Source organism: Peromyscus leucopus, chromosome 16_21 (assembly GCF_004664715.2).
Source record: "Peromyscus leucopus breed LL Stock chromosome 16_21, UCI_PerLeu_2.1, whole genome shotgun sequence".
Lineage (NCBI taxonomy): Eukaryota > Metazoa > Chordata > Mammalia > Rodentia > Cricetidae > Peromyscus > Peromyscus leucopus.
The window spans coordinates 64009352-64030266 of NC_051084.1; the positions used below are offsets into that span (position 1 = coordinate 64009352).

At 35.6% G+C, this 20915-nt stretch overlaps 1 protein-coding gene across 1 annotated transcript; it reads right to left on the reverse strand.

The window, feature by feature from the left end:
* Positions 1-408: 408 nt before the first annotated feature.
* Positions 409-15348, reverse strand: LOC114692394 (cysteine-rich secretory protein 1-like). Its single transcript, XM_037199578.1, has 8 exons — positions 15277-15348; positions 12779-12895; positions 11610-11697; positions 9262-9407; positions 7621-7715; positions 4739-4827; positions 3136-3157; positions 409-1106 (listed from the first exon to the last, which is right to left on the reverse strand). The coding sequence occupies exons 1-8, from the start codon at positions 15346-15348 to the stop codon at positions 1004-1006; spliced, it is 732 nt and encodes a 243-aa protein (XP_037055473.1). The 3' UTR covers positions 409-1003.
* Between the last annotated feature and the right edge of the window lie 5567 nt (positions 15349-20915).

The window sequence follows — 20915 nt, forward strand, 5'->3', positions numbered from 1 at the left end:
CCTCAGAGTTATCCCAGTGCACAGAATGTCTTAACATTCAGATTATAGAGGTGATCTAAGGTCCACTGACTCACCAGTCTGTGCGGGGATAGTGGATATTTGATCTGGGCTAGGCCTGAATGTTAGATATGCCAGGGTAGGGTCAGAAATATTAATCAAACTTGGCTCCACTATTGCTTATTAATTGAAGTGTTTACTGATTAGTGCAAACTCCTATGAAGGCTAAGAACCCTAATGTAAATAAAAATTAAGTAAATGGTATCATAAATATTTTAATACCATACTAGAATAAACAAACTCCAAACAGAAATTCAAACAAATACTAGGAGAGGATTAATATGCAAATAGTAAGATTTATTTAAATTTTTTAAAACAATCAAGGTCAACACAATCACCTGGACATGTTAATTTTGTTCATTAAGTTACATTTTTATAAGGTGCTTGAAAAATCCAACAACGAAAATGTAAATTGAAATTTAGAATTTGAACTACTAATTCTGGCGCATGTGAAGAATAGAGAATGGTGGGAAGAAATCAAAGAAAGCTAATGTGGATTGTTTTCAGATATATTAGCTAGGTAGAGATAGGAAAGATGACTGACAATTACAGTGGAAGTATATGCTGTTCCTTTACTCTATTGTGCTCTGGGAACCTGATTCTTACTTTCTGGTTAGAGTTTCAGTGACCTTAGTCATACAGACAAACAATATAACTTTGGGCTTGACTCAACTCCATTAATGTGTCACAGAATTCTGAGGTCAAGGTCCAAAGGTATTATTGATTATGTTATTTTAAAACTTTGGATGTAAATTATTTCTGCTAAGTGGGACAATACAGAAGAATGGAATGTTTACTGTTTGGAATCATTTCAATATATCTATATCTCTAAATTCCTGGTGGAATGTGACCAGCCTGAGTAGAGGAGGAGCTCTTTCTTCACATGGCCCTGTTCATTTGTACTGGAAATTTAATGAATTTTGCCTTCACAGTTGCATGAAGCTTTTCACTCTTGTTTAACCATTGGATAGTCACAGGTTAGAGAAGCCTTCAATTCTGCACAGTTAGAATTCATATTCACATTTACTGAATTCAAGTATTCATGTTTGCTAAAAAAAAGAACAAAGATATTCATTACTTTGTTATTATTTTCCTCTGTTAACAGTGACAAAATAAAACATATGAATTAGGAGAAGGGGGTTGAGCAAATGAATGAATGTCCTTTAAATTAGAGCTTTATGAGATGTTATTGAGATGAATTAATGAATTTCTTCACTCACAAAAGGCTTGAAAAATTAACTTCAGTGATTCTTTGAGGAACTAAACTATATAGAGGCTAGAAAGATGACTCAGTGATTAAGAGTCCTTGCTCTTCTTGCAGAGAACCTGGTTTTTATTTTCAGAATCCACATCATGGTTGAAGACCACCTGTAACTTCAGTACCGTAGGACCCAGTGCTCTCTCCTGTCCTCCATGGTCATTGGGTTCAAATGTATGTGCATAAATACATACATGCACACCAACACTTATAAACATAAAATAAAGATAAATATTTAAAAAGAACCCCACTATTTAAAATGTCAGTCATTATGCAAGTACTTTCTTAATTTGAATATGGCTAATATTTAAACTCTATATTCTCAACAAATCAAGTTTCATTAATATGTTCCTATAGCTACTGTGCCTAATAGCCAACCTCTTTATGTGAAAATACTGGCCATTTAATCATTTCAAAATATTCTGTTCTCCATGATTGCCTTAGATTTTGATTATGTTTTTCATACCAGGGGAGCTAATTTTATGAAAACAGAGTTTTGGAAAAGTAGGTAGTAGAGAATTTTCTTCTGATTATTAAATATTTATATTCAAATATCCAGCAGTGAACACAAACTCAAGAAAACTCTTTTGAAATTCATGAACCAACAGTTTTTGTCATGTCTTTGATGTATATCGACAGCTCATGGACCTCCATTCAGCTCACCCAGTCTCAGAGAATTGGAAACTCATAATTACGAAATCACTCAAAATAACTTGTTTATTCCTTTGTACTTTAGTTATTGTTTATTGAGACAGAGTCTCATTGTGTAGCCTAGGCTAGAATCTAGCCCATCAAATCACGTACCTGTGCTAATTCCACCTCCAGAGAAGCACCACTACAGGCACATGGCTAGCCCTCTTTCACTTTGTGTGGTGGTTCTCTGCAGGCTTTACAGCTGGCAGGGGAAAAATCATGATCCATGAAGAGATAAAAATGAAAGTCAGCCTGATTTTATGGTAACAGTGCTGGGCCAGAACTTCTAGAGTCTGGCTGAGATCTTTTTACATTGGCCATGTTTAAGTCCAGCACAATTTTGGAAAAAAAAAATTTTTGATAGCAATTTACTCAGTCCCAAGCAAACAGCAATTGAAGACATATTTACATTGAGATTCTTTACAAAGTACATCTGTCTTCTTTCATAAGAATGGGTACCATTCACTCAGAGGTAGTGTCTAAGATTCAGGGCCTAGGAAGATGATTGAAGTTAACATAGCACCTGCAAGATTGGCCAGGCCCTAACATGACATAAAAGTCACTTAGGCTATTGTAAAGTACAAGTGACATCACTCATAAGAATGGGTTTTATGACCTAACATCGCTGCTGAAGATTTACAGATAAAGGGTCTAGGAAAAGTAAAACAAATTCTGGGAGATACGGTGGAGCCTGTCTCATCAGACAGCAAAGGATCACCAGGGTATAAAACCTGTAATTCCTGACATTCCAGAAAGAGCAGATATGCATCTCATTACACTGAAGAGATAAGCTCTATGTTTAACTTTGCTGACTTCCCTGGTGCTTATCTGTGTGCACAAGGCCTTTTTGCCCTTTACACTTGTCTGTGTACATGTACATTGTCATCAGCACTGAATAAGCACAGTTAACAAAAAAGTATTATTATTCTACCTTTTCTCTCTGCAAACCATTTTCATAACTTTTGCAATAGTAACACAAAAATAACTAGTTCTGTATCTATATCTCCTAGCTGGCTCTTTCTTTGCATGATACAATTTCTGTAGCTGATGGGTGATGATTACAGGAAGATCCAGATGATTGGGATCAGACTAGACTACATAGTGAATTCTGGGTTAGCTTTGGTTACGTAATGAGACCCTGTTTCAAAACTGAAAACAGTTTAAACCACAAATAAGTAAATTTAAAAACTACAAAAATAAGAACAAAGATCATTTTCTTTCTATTTCTGTTTAAAGTCTTGTAATTTGTTGTTTGTTGCTGCTAGGACAGACTCCGTAAAAAGCACACTCAGCAGAGCTGTGAATATTTGGCTCTCAATTTTTTAGCTAATAATCTTAATATCATCAGTACTTTGAACTTAATCCATACAAACACACAATAAAGAATTCTGTAATTCCCTGGAGAGTGCACAAAAGTCCCAGCGAATTGGCATCAGAATTTTCCATATTAATTTTGATATTATTTTCCATTTTTATAGATACCTAATAGCTGTTACAGTTTCTTTATGTAGCATGGGCTAACCTGCAGTTTGATCAATATTTCAAACTGGATTTGAACTCCTGATGCTCCTTCCTCTGCCTTCAGAATGTTGGGATTATATTTATTCTTTGTATTTAAACTTTGTTAATTCTTTGTTTAAAAGCAAGATACTATGACATTCATTTCACTCCCTTCCTGTGATGAAACACTAAAATTTTTAAAGAACTTACAATGTGTATAGATTTGATTTAGACTCTAAAAATGCATAAAAATTGCTAAAAAACAGCAAATCATGTAACTGATAACTAAATGGAAGAAGATTCAAATTACAATCTAGGGCCAGTGAGATGGATACAGGTAATAGTACTTGCCACTCAGCCACTGGAGGTCAATCTCTCACACCTTTATCATGGAAAGAGAGAACCAATTCACACAAGTTGTCCAACCTCAACACACTATCACACACAGAAGTGATTTCACACATGCATGTCTCTGTACATATACAGAGAGACACAAATACCCATTCACAAATAAATAAAAATGTAATAAAAAATTCAAATGATGCTCTGGAGGAGCTTGAGAATTTACTGTGTTAAGCTCCTTGGTGGGTAAAGAATTGTAATATATTTCTTAGTTCTCTGGGCTGACTTGTGTACTACTATCTCAACCACTTAGATTTGTATTGCTTTCTTTTCTTAAAATGTCAATCTTAAGATCCTACTGTCATTGAGGATAAGAAAATTTACTTTAAATTTTAGTGAACTATAGCCACAGGGATATTTCTGTAGACTCCAATAGCAATAATACCAATATAGTTACAAGTATGCACTGATTTTAGGTGTTGCCTTAGACAATATAAAGTATCATGGTTTTTCCTTTCTTTTTCTTTTCTTTTTTTTTTGGATTTATTTATTTATTACATATGCAGAGTTTTGTCTGCACATATCCCTGCAGGCCAGAAGAGGGCACCAGATCTCATTACAGATGGTTGTGAGCCACCATGTGATTGCTGGGAATTGAACTCAGGACCTTTGGAAGAGCAGCCAGTTCGCTTAACCTCTGAGCCATCTCTCCAGCCCAAGTATCATGTTTTTCTTGTCAAAAGTACATACATCCTAAACAAAGGAAAATCTGTAATTCCAAAAATGATATTAAGTACATTTTTGTGTCTTGAAAATAAGGCCAAGCCATTAAATCTTAAAACAAATTGACATTTTATATTATTATATTAGTATGTTAATAAAACTTACTGCATAGTCCATCGTCACAATGATCAGGACAAAGGGCACACGGTTGTCCTATTGTGTAGGGGATATATTGCCTTCTTAAAATATTACCACTGAAATTGAAATGAAAAATTCAAATACTTTTAATTTTTCTCTGTACACTCTAAAGTTCGATTATATCACCAATATATATATATTATCAAATATGTTTCAATATATATTTTTCATATATATTCCTATTAAAAGCTCTAGCTATGCCATGCAAAAACCTGACATTTCCTGAGTATTCAGATAGAGATGTGAAATAATGGGATAATTAATCCATTCACTCTTTCCCCCAACCATCATCTCAGAAATAGAGCAAATACGAGTCTAAAATTTAGAAAAGTTTTAATGTTGAAACACTCTCTGCATTTGTTAATAAACCTGAACAATAAGTAAGACAGGAATGCTGCTTAGGTATAAAAGATATTTCCTATAGAGAAAGTTACATACAGGTATATGCTGTGATTCCTGTAGTGTGGAGGAAGTCCAGTTGATGATGTAGTGAGTTTTAGGTATTTAAGTGTATAATTGTGAAAGACCTAATGTTTAGGAATATTTGGGGAATTCTGAAGGTAGCATGTGGGTTTGAGATTTCTATGCTTATCAAAAAGAGAATATTAATGTGAAAAAAAACTTTGTAAAACCATCAGAAGTGTGCAGTATTCTGAAATTGCCAAGCTGTACCTAAGTAGGAGCATCAATTCTCTGATAATCACAGGACATTAGAAAAGTCACATTCTCCATTGCACTAAGAGTGGCAGGGGTGTGTGTGCAATGCCCAAGGGCTTGCAACAGAACCTCTCCTCTATATGCAGAACACAGCTATAGGTGTATGAGCAATGTTAAGAATGAAAAAGTCCAAAAGAATTGTACAAGTTCTGTCACTTGCTCCTCTTTATTACTCCTCTGACACTTCTAGGTGCCAGGCTCCAGATGCCTACTTGACCAGGCAGCTGGATGGAGTTCAGTGGCTTCCTTCTTTGTATTACTTAATGCCAACAGAAACATGCTTGAAAATTCTTTGAGGATACTACTATTCAACCCACAAACATTAGAAATGAATCATTTAAAAGACTTGATTTGAAGACCCTCATCCTCTTGTATAAGTTTCTTGTATTAAAAGGATAATAGAGCTGGAGAGATGTACTAGCACTTAAGAGTACATATTCCTCTTTTAGAAGACTTGGGTTTGGTTCCCAGCATCCACTTCAGGTGGCTTGCAACTGTCTGTAACTCCAGTTCTACAGGATTTGATGACTTTCATCTTCACAAGTGTTTAAGGTTGACAAACTGGGACTGAATAACCTATCGGGAGTCTCCTCTCTAAAGAAAACTGATTCTTTCACAACACCCAAAGATTACCCATAGCTCCTTATCCAGGGCAATATAACCTTTTGTTATCACCCTTGGTTGCCTCCCTGAAGTCAAAGATAAGAGCCTATTGTTAAAAACATCATCAACTTCAGACACAGGAGTTGGAGAAATAGAGCTGGAATTGACCTGGAAGCCTCTTTCCTGAAGATTAGCTCTCATAGTATTAGAAGATGCTATGTAAACTGGCAAGGGAGAAAATAACCATTGGTTTTTTCTTTCTGCAAAATCATAACAATGACTAGCCTGGTTGCTATTTTTCCAAGCTTAATTTTTGTTGCTTTATTTATGCACGTGAACAGCCACACACCCACAAAGGCCAGAAAAGGCCCTTAGTCCTAAATTAAATATAGTTATGACCTACTTGATGTGGTTGTTGGGAACCAAACTTGGATCCTCTGCAAGAACAGCAAAAATTCTTAACCACTTAGTCATCTTACAGTCCTATGTTGCTATGTTATACCTGTAAGAATTTACTAGGTCTTGAACTTCAAAGGCACATTGAGAGGTCCTCAATATATTTCAAATAGTTAAGAGGCTAAAATCTTAAATCTTTCTCCTTAGAATTTACTAAAAAAATCTGAAAAACTCATTCTCTAGGTCTTGATTTTAAAGCCAGAAATTCACTTCCCTTCTATGCTGTGTTTGAGCTCTTAAAACAGTTTCCATGAAAAATGAATGTATATTCATAATCTGTTAACTTATTTTGTATTTAAAAATACTTTAATTACATCTGCATCTATGTTTGTCCATGTTAGGCTTTGTGCATGTACAATAACAAAGCTGAGATCATGAATTTGTGAGGAAGTGTGCGGTAGGAAGGTTTCGAGTAGAGGGAAGTGTGGAAAGGATGGAAATACAGTACTCCTATATGAAATTTGCAAAAAAATAAACCTTTTTTTTTGGGTTTTTGAGACAGGGGTTCTCTGTGTTGCCCTGGCAGGCCCCAAACTCACAGAGATTGCCCGACTCTGCCTCCCAAGTCCTAGGATTAAAGGTGTGAACCACTACCACACCTCAACAATTAAATTTTAAAAATAGATATAACAACCTATATAATCAGGGGTAGGATCAATTAATTAGAATCCCACAATCACTAACCTGTGTCATTCACTCATGTTCACTCCTGGTCTACTATGAAAAGTTTGCTTTTTAGCCTACAAACATAGCATGAACAGACAATAGGAATTCACAATCCTTATACTTGGGTCCTCATGAGGTCAGCATTAGTCCAGAAAACAGCAATGGAGGAGGGAAGGGAAATCATTTTTCAAGATAGGGAAAACATTTCCAAGTGTAATTCATGGAACTAATGAGACAGACATTTCAAAGATTTAGTTAAATAAGTTTCAACTCTAGGGAATATTTAGAAGTTTTTATTTTCCTCTCTCTGTAAATTATATCTTTAATTTGTTTTTATACCATGATAATTTTAAAATGTCAAGTTTCATTTGATGTTGTTGAAAATGAACTTTGAAGTGGATACTTACGGAGGACAATAGTGACAAACATATATGAATTGCATTAATTCCCCAGAGCACTTAGCAACTCCACATGCAATTTGGTTAGATGTATTCCAAACAACCTATACACCCAGAGAAGACAGGGCACAGGTCAGAGAGGAAAATAATGCAGAAAAACAAATACGAAATTAAAAACACCACTAGTAAACTTTGTTTCTATATGCCTTATAGACATAGTTAAGTGATTGAATCAAACTACAGATGTGAGAACCTCCCGAAGGGGCTGCTGTTGGTCAGCTAGTCCGGCAGAACTTTCAGGAAGCACTCAGTGGAGTTTATGAAGGCTGAGAGTGGCTTCAGCCCCATCTCAGAGAAGCTTTCTTCTTCTTTGTCATCTTTGACAGTTTCCAAGATGAGGAGGATGCAGAAGGCTGGGCTGAAGCCAAAGAGCTTCACGTCAAAATGAAAGGCATCAACGAATCTATGGACACCAGGAGGATCCTGGTGTGATGTAGAACTTCTCGGACACTGCTTCCAACTCTACAGGCATGTGACCATAAACAGCTAGAGGGTAACCTGGATATCAGGTCAATTCCTGGTCAGACATCAAACTAACCAAGATGTTGATGGTGACTACTCTGAAGTTTTTTTACAAAATCACATGTCCTATGTCCATATAGCCCTGGCCTTGGAAGATGAACCAGAACTTCCTCCCAGCATCACAGAAGAGACTTTTCAGTTTGATACTAAGCCGTGATCATGAGTATCTTCTTTTCTGTGTGGGCAGGGATCATAAGTGGCAGCAAGCCTTGCTGGTTCAGCCTGGTGGAAGGCTGACACTCAGCATATTTCCTAGAAGTTGTATGTAGTAGGTGCTTCTGTGTGGAGCTATGGCCTTGGATATCCTGGTTCCTTATGAAACCGTGTTTCAGCTCAAGTTTCTCGGACTGTAGGATCTGATCAGGACAGTGATTTGGAGTTGCTTTGTGCCTGTACCACATCTTCATCTCCTCTCTACCAAGCCAAGCAGCATCCCCACATCACCTTCTTCCTAGGTTTGGAAGGCCCTCTTTGACAGTGGACAGTATTGAGCCACAATCTTATTATTCTTGCTAAAAGAGTCATTGCATTTGATAGGAAAGTGCCTGAGGATTGGCCTGTAGATCCAGTAGGAAGCTAGCTGTCAGGGTTTCTGGTAATAAAAGTCCAGGGGATATCTTTCCTCTTTTCAGTCAGGAGCCATACAGATGCACAGCCTTGTTAAAGTCTGTGAAGGTGCCTTAGAATATAGGCCATCACCCTTGTTTGGCTACTTGAGTCAAGAAACTATGGTTAGAAAAAAATGTAAATATGTTCCCTTACAAAGATTACATAAACCATTGAAAGATGGCAGCTCAAATAGCCAATGAGTGTCAAGACCAATGTACAACCAACCACTCAAGATCTTTCCACAAGGTGTACAGTTGGTGTGCACTCTCTCTATACTCCCTGAAATTGGGAGAAAGTGATAGGAAGACAGCAAGTTCAAAGCCAGTCTGAACTACATAGTGAGACCATGTCTCAAAAAGAAAATAAAAACTCTGCACCGAAAAATTCTTCATTGAAATCAGTCATGTAATTAAAAATATTTCTTTGCCTAGTATTTACAGAGACAGTAATTTTTCTTACCTGAGTATAATGTCCAACTAATGCACTAGGTGGATTTGGGCCTGAACCAAACCTGAAATCTTTGGCTTCATCGTACCAGCTTTGGATTGCACGAGACCACGATGCTGGGTAACTTGCCAGGAAGATATTCTCACCACACATTATGTCTAAGGAAAAAGACAGAACACTCAAAAAGACAGCAATAAAGAAAAAAGGAGGACACACACACATGCATGCACACAGAATTCCTGCTTTTTAAAGACATTGCTCACAGTTTCTTTTGAATATTGCTTAAGAAACATGACTCAGATGTGATGAACCTTTAGCTAAAAAGGCGCCATAGGTATTCAACATGTGTGCGCTAAACACCATGACCACTAAGTAGATTGAGAAGTCTTTTCTTCAGTAGCATCTCTCCTCAAACTAATTCATCCACCCATGAAATCCTGCATACCTGTCTGCACATGTGTATGTGTGTGTGCACGCCTTCTTTACAGTCATTCTTTAAAAAGTACAATTACAAAGCAAACAAAACAGAATGGATTATATTTTCAAAGTTAATAGGTCATGTGTGGTGATATTTCATTTGTGCTCTAATAAATAAAGCTTATCTGTGGATCAGGGGAAAAACTAGCCACTATGTTAAACATAGAGGCCAGGCAGTGGTAGCCAGTGCCTTTAATCCTAGCATTCAGGAGGCAGAGAGTCATCCCGATCTTTGTGAGTTCAAGGTCACACTGGAAACCCATTGTGGTGGCACATGCCTTTAAACCCATTGTGGTGGCACATGTCTTTAAACCCAATGCTAGTTAACCATAGAAATCTGGAGGTTTATACAGATAGACAGGAAGTGATAGTACTGGGTCAGAAAAGGAAGTGATATAGTTGGGTAGAGAGAAGACGTGGGATGGCAGGGCTCAGAAAGGTATATAGTCATGAGTATACAGGAAATAGTCCTCTCTTTGGCTGAGGATTTCCTAGAGGTAAGACATGGCTGGCTTGCTCTCTGCTCTTTTAGCTTTCACCCCAATACCTGGCTCCGGGTTTTTTTTTTTTTTTTTTTTTTATTAATAAGACCATTTAGCAATGTGTGTTACAGTCATGTCTTAACTAGAAAATAAAAACTTCATGGGCCAGATTTTCTTCAGAGAATGGGAAAAAAGCATCTTTTAACCCCCCAAAATAACAGTATTTTTTAATCAAGCTCTGTAATTAAAAAATTACTTTACACTTTAACTGAATATTGCAGCCTTTTAAATTAAATTTTATTCATTATGTTATTGAATTAGAAATATCTAAGAAGTAAAACTTTTAAAAGAGTTTATTAATTTATTAGGTTCAAATTGGGCCAAAGGTGATCATTTTTAATATTTCAAGAAATATTTTATCGCATGGCCCATTTATTAATTTTGTTATTATTTTTACACTTTCTTATATAAATATTGTTTCATAGTTTATTTTTAATTTAACATAATATGTCTTTTCAGGCACTAGTAAGGTGAGCACACAAAAATGAAGGAAGAGCAGGGTGCACACACATTGGTGGCTTTCACACAAATTCCAGTACTTAGGAAGCTGAGGTTGGAGATCAGAAATTTGATGATATCCTGGGATATACAGTGAGACCTGTCTCCTCCCCATCAAAAATAATGAAGGAAATAGTAAATGTGAATACCAAGATTTTGATATTTCTTGAGAAAAATGAAGAATTAGTTGATCAAATTAAACATATCTTTTATAATTAAAAAGATAGCTTAGAAGCACAACAAGCCATATCATTAAGATATGTGGTTAAAGATAGAAATTCTAATTTCAGAGTGCTGGAGAAATGTCTGAGCATGTAGGAATATACCTTGCTGTTTCAGCAGACTTGAATCCAACTCCTAATGTCCATACAGTGTAGCATACCACCACCTGTGACAACAGCACTGTAACAACCACCTGTAACCTGTAAGCTCCAGATGGTCTGGTGCCTTCTTCTGCCCTCTAGAAGCATTTTTCATAATGCACACATGCATAAATATGCAGAGATACACAAACACATAAATTAAACCATGATAGGATAAAATAAAAAGGAGATTCGAATTTCAAATTTCCTTTATAAGGCCTTAATTTGTAATTATTTTCATCAAGACATCGGTTTCTAATCTTCGAAGCAGAGAAGGCACAAAGCTGGCATCAGGAAAGACAGTTTGTGAAAAATATAAAACATCCAATAAGTACAAAGTGGAGCCTTTCAGAGCCATCTCTGCCCCAGAGATATTTAACTTTTAAAAAAGGAAGTATCATAATATGTGTTTATTTACAACATTTTGTTAGCACAATATGTGACTCTCCATTCATTTGTAAGTAAATTTGAGTTTACATACTGGTGGTCCTGGCTTCTGGAGGACTGTGTACATAACTGCATTGGTTTGCCCATCTCTGTGCATTCACTCGGGCATTATTGCTCCATTGCTAAAAGGAAAAGGAAAAAAAATAGCCGTAGAATAACTCAAACCTCAGAGTCACATGATCTTTGCAAAATTTCTGTAGGTACTTTCTGATTTTCATCATAATCAATATATAATATGGTATATGTCTAAATTTTTATGTTAGCATGTATATTTTCAGCATTCATGGTGGTATTTATAGATAAGTTTATTTTTGCATATTTTCCACCCCCATCTTCCGGATCCTGCCTATCCTCCCTTGCATGCCCTCTCACCCACAGCCTGCACTTGATGTCACACATGTTCGTTCTCTTTCCTTCCACTTCCCATGCCTTCTGTCATCTCTTTACCCTCCACATGGTCTTCTTACTAGTTTTATAACCTATGTCCAAAGTTACTCCAACTTGTATATGGCCTCTCCTGTACCAAATAAATACAAGTAGTCTGTCTTCCCAAGGCCACCAAAAATGCTAAACCTTTAATGATCTAATGACTTAGTGAAATCACAACAGGAACCCTTAAAGGCTGAGTAATTGCTGTAGAGCTAGTAGCAGTAACCATGTCAAAGTACTAAGACTATTTTTTACAGCTGTAAGAATTTGCCTCATATCCTAGTTTCATTTTTTCCCTCATTAAATGAACTTAAGAGACACAAGGATGTTGGTTCTGGATCCAGAAGGTAGACTATTTAGTTGAAAGTTCACTAGACCTTAAAGGAGAAATGTTCTGATCCTAGATTAGGAGAGAGAAGAGTCAGCCAAAATAACATAGTGACATTTCACTGGAGACCAAACTCAAAAGATTTGATTTTAGTTCAGTCACTATAATTGATATAGCTCCATAATACCAATGAGTCACTGTTATAAAAGAAATTTAATAAATTCTACTCTAATCATTGCACAGCTAAAGACATAGAGGTAGAGAACAAACTCTGATATAATGGGCACACACCCATGCACATGCACATAAACAAACAATGAATACTTTTTTAAAAAGAGAAGCTAGAATAGAGTCAGACCCTCTTAAAGCACAAAGCAGAAGCCAGATGCTATCCTCAGGCTCCAAACACAGTTCTCCAAATGCACTGTCCTGTTGTGAGCCCTCACCATCTTTAGCAGGTCACTACTAGGTGGAGAAACCAATCTTCTCAGTTGGTTGTGCTTGTTTACAATCTCTTCTTGGACTGACACTCTAGTTGTTGTCAAATCCTCAAAATTCATATTCTGAATGGAAATAAAATTAAAGTCATGTTAGTGTATGTTAAGATTGCATAAAGAGGTGAATAAGTTGTCTAAAGTTAATGAAAGCCATTTTTAAAGTACTCAGGACAATGTTAGACATTAAGCCTTGATAATACATTTAAGAAAATCTATGCCTTTTCATTAGAAACAGTTTAAATAAAATATTTGAGAACAGAATGAATTTATGGCATGTCAAAGTAAAAACTCTTCTGAGGCTACAAATGTCAATTTTGATTTAAGTGGGATCTATAATGATAGCCATGTACAGTATAGAACCTTAAGTCATTCATACTCAGTCTGTAGAAAGGAAGTGCTAAGGGGGAAGACATAATTTATTATAAACCTTAAGAGGCAATAGCCATCTGACCAGGAGTTTGAAAGTTTGTGAGATAATGTGTATGCTTAGAGCCAGTATATGCGTGCATTAGAGAATTTTATATGGAACAGGGTTTTGTGATCACTCCAAAGACAGGTTTATCTAATAGAATATTCAAGTCAATTTGGAGTCAATGGGTTCTTGAAAATAGTTGAGCATTACTGACTTTATACTTCACTGGACTGCAATAAGCCTGCCAAGTTAACTCAGATGCTGATGTTTGATTTTACATATTTCATTTATGCAGGACAGGAGGATGGAGTGATATTATGTGAATTGGCAGAGATATAAGAGCCACTTGCTGATACAAACATACTCCATAATGTAGTTTTATAGTGTAGAGCAAGATGTTAAAGCATAGCTATTGATGGACTGAATCTTATACATTTAGTGCTAAGATCAGTTGTTTCTCCTTCCTCCAGTCTTACTTCCCTCAAGTCTCTGCAGACATTGCACCCATAGATCTAATCACACTGCATTGCCAGTGGCTGCGACATGTCCATCTCTTCCTAAAGTTTTATGTTCTGAAGGCACTAATGAGAGCCGTATGTGAAAAGATCTCTCACAACTAGTGATTTCTAAGGCAGAAAGGATGTACATGTTAAAGTCATTTCTTGAAAATCCTCATATTTTATTTTAATGTAAAGTAACAATATCCCAAGATGTTTATTTATTAAGGGAATGGCATCATTTTCTAAAACATTTTTAAAATTAAGTGTATATGTTTGAGTTCAATATGTGTTTATGTAATGAGCGCAGTGCCAGTGGAAGACTTAAGAGAGTTTCAGATTACCGGGAGTGTGTGTTACATGTGGATGTAAGCCACCTTTGGTGAATGCTGAAAACCAAAGGGTCCCCTTCAAGAGCAGTAAATGCTCTTATCCACCAAGCCATCTCTCCAAACTACCAAACTCTGATGTTTCATTTTAACCTGAAAACTCTACCTAAATATGTTTTATTTCTAAAGACAAAATATATGGCTTTTAAGAGAGGAATTAATATTTTCTGCTTGTTATCCAACCTTCTGTGGTAGCTAAAAATCCCATGAGACAAGAGTGTGCTTATATTTTCTTAACAGGAAGTTGTAGAGATTTACAGAAAAACATACTAGAAACACTGAAATGTGAGAATAAAATGTTGAATGGTTTATTTTGGATTGGAATGTGCCCTAATAATTACAACATCACAGAGTAGAACCAAGAATAAGAACAATAAATGACACCGGGTGATGCATTATTTCTCCATGATAACTCTCAAAGAAACCTTCATTCATAAAACATGGCTTGAATCTCTCTGTTATTTGGATCTTGAAAATTTAGAAAGAATTATCAATAGACCAAGAGAAAAGAGAGGGGGAAATGATGAAGGAAAGCAGACTAGTTCAAAAGTGCCATATAACACAATCTTTTTAGGAAAGAAACTGGGAATGCACACAACTTGAAAGAACACAAAGATAATAGTCTCCAGATTACTAATATGATTATGGTAACAAAAGACATATAATTTACATTCCAAAACAGGTTTAACTAGTTGTTGGCACTCCCTACTCTTGAGGAACTCTAGTAGTCTTCAATGCAGAGGCCAAAGAGGAGAATGAAGGCTACAGCAATGCCCAATGCTTCTAATTTTTGGTAGCTTTCTAACTAACGGGAGGGATTTTTGCTGGTACTATACATTCCGTCATTAAAGAAGGTGACTGAGCCTCATCTGGGATTGTCTAAGCATAAGAAGATATTTTAACTAATAAATATTTGGCTCATGTACATACTTACTGTTTGCATAGTAGATGTACTTAACCACTCTTTGGGGTGTGTGCGTGCGTGCGTGCGTGCGTGCGTGCGTGTGTGTGTGTGTGTGTGTATTGCTGAGGATCAAAGTGACTTACTCCACACTCTGGTCTTTTACAGTTTTGAAGAGTGATACTATAGCTTCCTAGCCTTCATAGTTGCCTAAATTTTTCTGACAAGAAACTAAACCTTACCCATACCTCATTTTCATCTCGAAGAAGAAGTGATGGGTGCAATACAGCAGCCAGGAACAACAACAGGAATAATGTCATGTCTAGAAAACAAAGAAGAGAAAAAAGATCTTCATTTAAATGTTTAGTACATGGAGTTCTGAATAACGCAGAATGTATGGGGGAAGTAATGAGACCCATTTCCTAGATTTACTAGCAGTGTAGCAAGGAGGGCACACTATTTATATCATCAAAATGATAATAAAATCAACTCAAGAAGCCTGCTGTCAACTGGTGCAATAAGGAATAAATCAAAATGCCTAAGCGAAGCTCTCCAAAGCATGCACCTATGAGTGCTCCAGGTGATTAGTGTCCCCCCCCCCCCGTCAAACTCTAATCCATGGAGGTCCTCTCTTCAGAGTCTAGAAATTTAGAAATTCTTCATTTGTCCATTCAAGAGCAGCAAAAGCACCCAGCTATTATCATGTCAGGGCGCGACTTGTTGGATATTTTAAATTCTGCCTACTCTATTATATGATGTTTGTTTGTTTTTCATTCATTAAAAGATTTTCTTTTCTTTTTGAGACAAGATTCCACTATGTAGCCCAGTCTAGCTTCAAACTTACAACTTTGCCTCAGAGTCTCAAGTGCTGAGATGTAGCTGTGCATTACCACACAACTCGGTCACATTTTTACATCAATATCCTTAACTTGGCTCATGTGTCCAGCATATTAATTCTGGTCCATAATATCAAGATGGAACCTTGAAAATCTTAGACCTTCATTATCATATTTTACATATAATGGTAAATATATGATAAATTAATGACATGCCCAACAATAGGGAAACCATTTAAATAATTTGGAACACATTCTCTTATTAAGGGTATTAAGTAAAACTCACACATGCATGTGTACGCACACATACACATTTGAATGTGTGCTGATATATATATATATGTGTGTGTGTATGTATATATACATATGTATATATATATATATACATATATATATATATATATATTCATGCGGAGACCTGAGGCAGACACTAAGTGTCTTCAATTGCTCCCTACCTTACAAGTTGATCCAGGATGCGTCAGGGAGCCCCAAACTTACCATTTTAGTTAATCTGGCTATACAGCCAGATTGCTCTGGGTATTCTCTTTCTCTACCTTCTGCCTGCACTGAAGTTATTAGCATGCAGCCACACCCACCTGGCTTTTACATGGGTTCTGGTGATTTTAAATTCCTGTGCCCATGCCTGCATAGCAAGTGCATTTTCTACTGAGACAAACTGCCAGCATCTACAGCTTGTTTTTTTTAATGATATCTCCTAACCAGTAAGAAGTTTTCATTACTCTACAATTAATAAAGGCCTATATAGATGATGCAATGCATAAATATGTAATTTTCATGAAACTTTTCAAAGAAACATTTGCTTCAATTTAGGCACACAAAATAGAATAGACTATGTTTGGTGATATTTGTTATGTGACTCTCTTTGGGCTTCATTTAAAACTCATAAAAATCTAGCAGTTAGATACTGTGACTTAATATCCAACTTTACACATGAATAATATATCAGTGTTAGAGATTTAATATGGATGCATCATAAGAATTTTGGGAGCACAACTAAATCTAAGTACTGGCTCTGGCATCAAAGCCTTCAGTTCTGAGAGCCAGAGGCTCTGGTGATTTAGAAGGTTGTATACACAAGGAAATATGTCAATCAAACTCCAGCAGAGGTGCCTGGGTTGAGTGCATTACTGAAAGAATCACATGAGAACTAGTCACATTCTCCTGAGTATCTACTATAATGTTTTCTAAATTTCAATGTCATATTCAATCATCACTCAGTTTGCTTTGTCATGTTTATCTGAGCTATGAAGCAGTCAGCACAGAACATAAATACTACAGAACAGCTAGAAGTCATTATGGACACAATCTGGACAAACATCTTGTGAGAATAACAGTGTTGTCAATACTTGAAAAGCATTCTTTTTTTTAATTTTTCAAGAATAAATACCCCTACTTCCTTAAATTTGCTAAGCAGTGGCACTGAAATTCTGAGCTGTACCTGATCTACAATATTTGAAATTTCTGACACTCACTTTTGCATCTTACCCCTCTCTTTGCAAAATGAGTTGTCTCACTCAAGGGTTGAGATTTACCACAAAACAATCTATTATCAAATAGCTACCAGTTTGACATTTATTGTATCTTTGACTTCTTTTGATCCAACATCAGAAGTTTAGCCAGATTGGAAGGCTTTGTAGGTTCAGATGTCAACTAGTCAAGTACATCATTTAGACACATGAACAAAAGCATCAATAAATGTCCTTTGGAATTATTATCTTCTCCAAGGTCATATAATTCCCTTTCAAATGTATTAAGTAGTATCATAATATTCTAAGATTCTCCAGAATCATTTCCTGTCTTCTCAAAATGCAAATATCTATGAAGGATACTGCTTTGACATATAGGATATATGCACAATTTATACATGTAAAGAACCTACAAACTACATGAGTATATTCACCTATGATCAGAAAAATGAAATGTTTTGTTTTCTGATTGTGTTAAGTGTATTTTTGGGCTAGTTATATATTTTGATGATCACCAATTACATATTTATTTCAAGTTTTGAGCCATAACATTGAGTTGGACAATTTAAAATCATTAGCAAGGCTACCGTCTTATACATAATCTAATAATATTTTCATTAGTGCACAGAAATAACCCTGCAGTCACAAATCATAGTTCTAGTAAAGATACCTCTAATAAAACTGCTTTGAGAAGTCATAGACATTATTTCTGATTTTAGAATAAAGAAATTCATCCCGACATCTCTGTAAAAAAGCATTTCCAGGATAACAAATAAGCTACTTAAATCATGTATACTTAGCTTTAGAGATTAAATAAAAACAATTGTTCTCAATATAATTATAAGTAGGTACTGACAACAGTCCAGATGTGCAATTGCTAACTATAACATTTTGCTGCTGCTGAGTTATAAATGCACAGGCATCAGGAGATTCATTTTAAAATAAAAGAGTGCTACTCACTGCTGGTATCCAAGCAGAATGAAGTGTTTGTTCTGCTGGAATAAGAAAGGTGGTGACAGACAAGAGTTGGAACTGTCTATATGAACTCTACCTATTTCCTGCTTTGACACAATCTGGTTGTGCAAGTACATCTTGGTTAACAAGGTATGATACAAGATCTGTCATGGCAGATTTTTATAGCTGGTCATCTAACTGAAATTTCGATATCATATGTGGACTCTGTATATGGCTATCAGAAACAAATTATTAGAGAATTTTACTAGCTCTTTAGTACTCATCTAGTGTTACAAGGTATCTATATATTTGTCAGTAGACTCCCCTAACCAACTCGTTTTCATCTTATCAGAGCTGTATTTCTCTTTTAAGGGGCCTGCAGAGGCGACTCAATGGTTAAGAGTAACTTATGCTCTTACAGACAACATTGAGTTCACTTCCACCCATGTCATTTGTCTCACTACTGCTTGTAACTCCAGCTCCAGGGACCTGACACCTTCTAGTCTCCCTGAACACTTTATTCACATGCAGATACCTCTACACAGAAGCAAATATATACATATATATGCACAATTAAAAAAAATTCAATTGAGAATAAGTATTAGATTGTACTTTTCATGATCTCTAGAGAATTCAAGATGTCTTCACAAAAATCCAAAGCATCCATAAATAATTGTTGGACCATATTGATTTAGAAAATAATTGTGTCCTTTACCTTTGTAAATTCAATGTGATAGTGCTTTACAGAGTATATTGGCAAAGAAACTCAGAGCCCTCTGGTATTTTTAAGGTCCCTAGTTTTAGCTTTTATTTTCTGGTTGAATGAAGTTGAACACGATATTGAGCAACATAACAAATTACTGTCATTTGAGTATGAGAATCCACACAAATTTTTGTGATTTCTAAGCTTGTTTCCACAACATAAAAATGAAGCAGGATAGACTAACAAGTTTCCTATGCCATGATGTTAAGAAAAGTTTTTGGTAAATAAGCAAGAATAAATTATGCAATAACTAGTATTACATACAGAGCACTGAAAGGCATTTCTGGAGGATCGTGTTGTCATATACATTGTAATATGTCATGCATAATTCAATAATCTCTTCTCATTTTCTTATTTATCTTTAACTTCACTGATTTATGAGTAAAAGACATATCAAAGAAGAGAATCCACTCAACACATGTTTGAATTGTATTTAATAATAGGCTTACCTATTAGACACTGTTTAAGACTATCTTTAAAGCTCAGGGTGGACTTGACCATAAGAAATTAAAGGCTAACAGGTTGCTTAACTGTCTTTTATCACCTCTTCATATGTAGTTTTTAAATATACAAGTGAGAGCTGAGTGGTGATGGCACACACCTATAATCCAAGCACTTGGGAGGCAGAGGCAGGTGGATCTCTGTGAGTTTGAGGCCAGCCAGGTCTACAGAGCAAGTTCCAGGATAGCCAAAGCTACAAACAGAGACACACTGTCTCAAAAAATAAACAAATAAATAAATAAAAATAGATATACTAATGAAATATGGGCTCTAAGTAATTAAGTAACATTCCTGAATCACATTACCTTCAGATATGCTCTCTCCTCCTCCAGCTTTTTATGAAAAAATGTGTCAAGAGTGTGATGATAACAGTTTTCATCCTCACCCTGATGGCTCCCTAGTGGTGTGCAAAATTGTCATAAGATTGAGATTTCACTTCTCATGAACATTGGTGAAATTTTTATAATGATGTCCACTTTAATGAATATGTGGGGAAATACTGTTTAGTTTACTTCAGGTAAGATGATAGAGTACATATCATCCATTGCTATGTAGCAGGTATTTTCAAGTTCTTTCTTTTTCTGTGTTGAATGCTTCTTTTCCTTTTACCTGAATAAAAGTACTCTGTACATCTATGAATTATGTGAGAATAAGTTGATGTTACTAACAAATAAGGAGTAACTTGTTCTGTGAGAAATATCTATGAGAAGTGGATGAAAATGGCTTGGAAGGCAAACATCTGGTGGCTTATGATTCCTGCTTTATGAATTTTCTTAAATTTAATACTTAATGATCATTAAATATGCTATGATATATAAGGATGCTGTGGTTCATAAAATAACACACATGTATTCAAGCATCAAAGTGACATTAGATTTTCAATTTGGCTGTTTGTCAATTTTTTTACTCATTTCTCACTATTTTTCTGACCTTTTCTTCTTTGACATGTATTACAGCAAATGTTAATTTTTCATAACCCATATTTCTAATTGTAGACCCCAGAGAGTCTACAGCTTACAGCTTATTTTTAGTTGGAAAGTTATATAGGTAAACTTACTCTTTTTCTATACTATATGTATTTGCATTCATGTCATAATAAAACTTGTAACTGAGTACATGTGATTGTTGAGGAATCACAATTCAGCAAAAAGCTATAATGAAGGGAATAAATCTATACAAGGAATTTCAAAAATCTAGAGAACAATATGAATTTAGTTGAGTCTAGTTTACTCCAATCAAAATGTTTAATGTTCTAGACAATCCCTTAAAAATGTCTTCTAGATTTACAAGTATATGAAATAATGTATGATAACTCAATTCATGTGTACCATGTAAGATGATAAAAT

Bases quoted from the DNA above. Each gene is read 5' to 3' on its own strand.
- LOC114692394 (XM_037199578.1), bottom strand. From the start codon at position 15,348: ATGACATTATTCCTGTTGTTGTTCCTGGCTGCTGTATTGCACCCATCA. The intron at 11,698-12,778 runs GTGAGGGCTCAC...TTTTCCTTTTAG, and splicing joins GTAGTGACCTGCTAAAGATG to CAATGGAGCAATAATGCCCG. The intron at 3,158-4,738 runs GTAAGTTTTATT...AACTGTTTTCAG, and splicing joins TTGTGACGATGGACTATGCA to TTTTGAAACAGGGTCTCATT.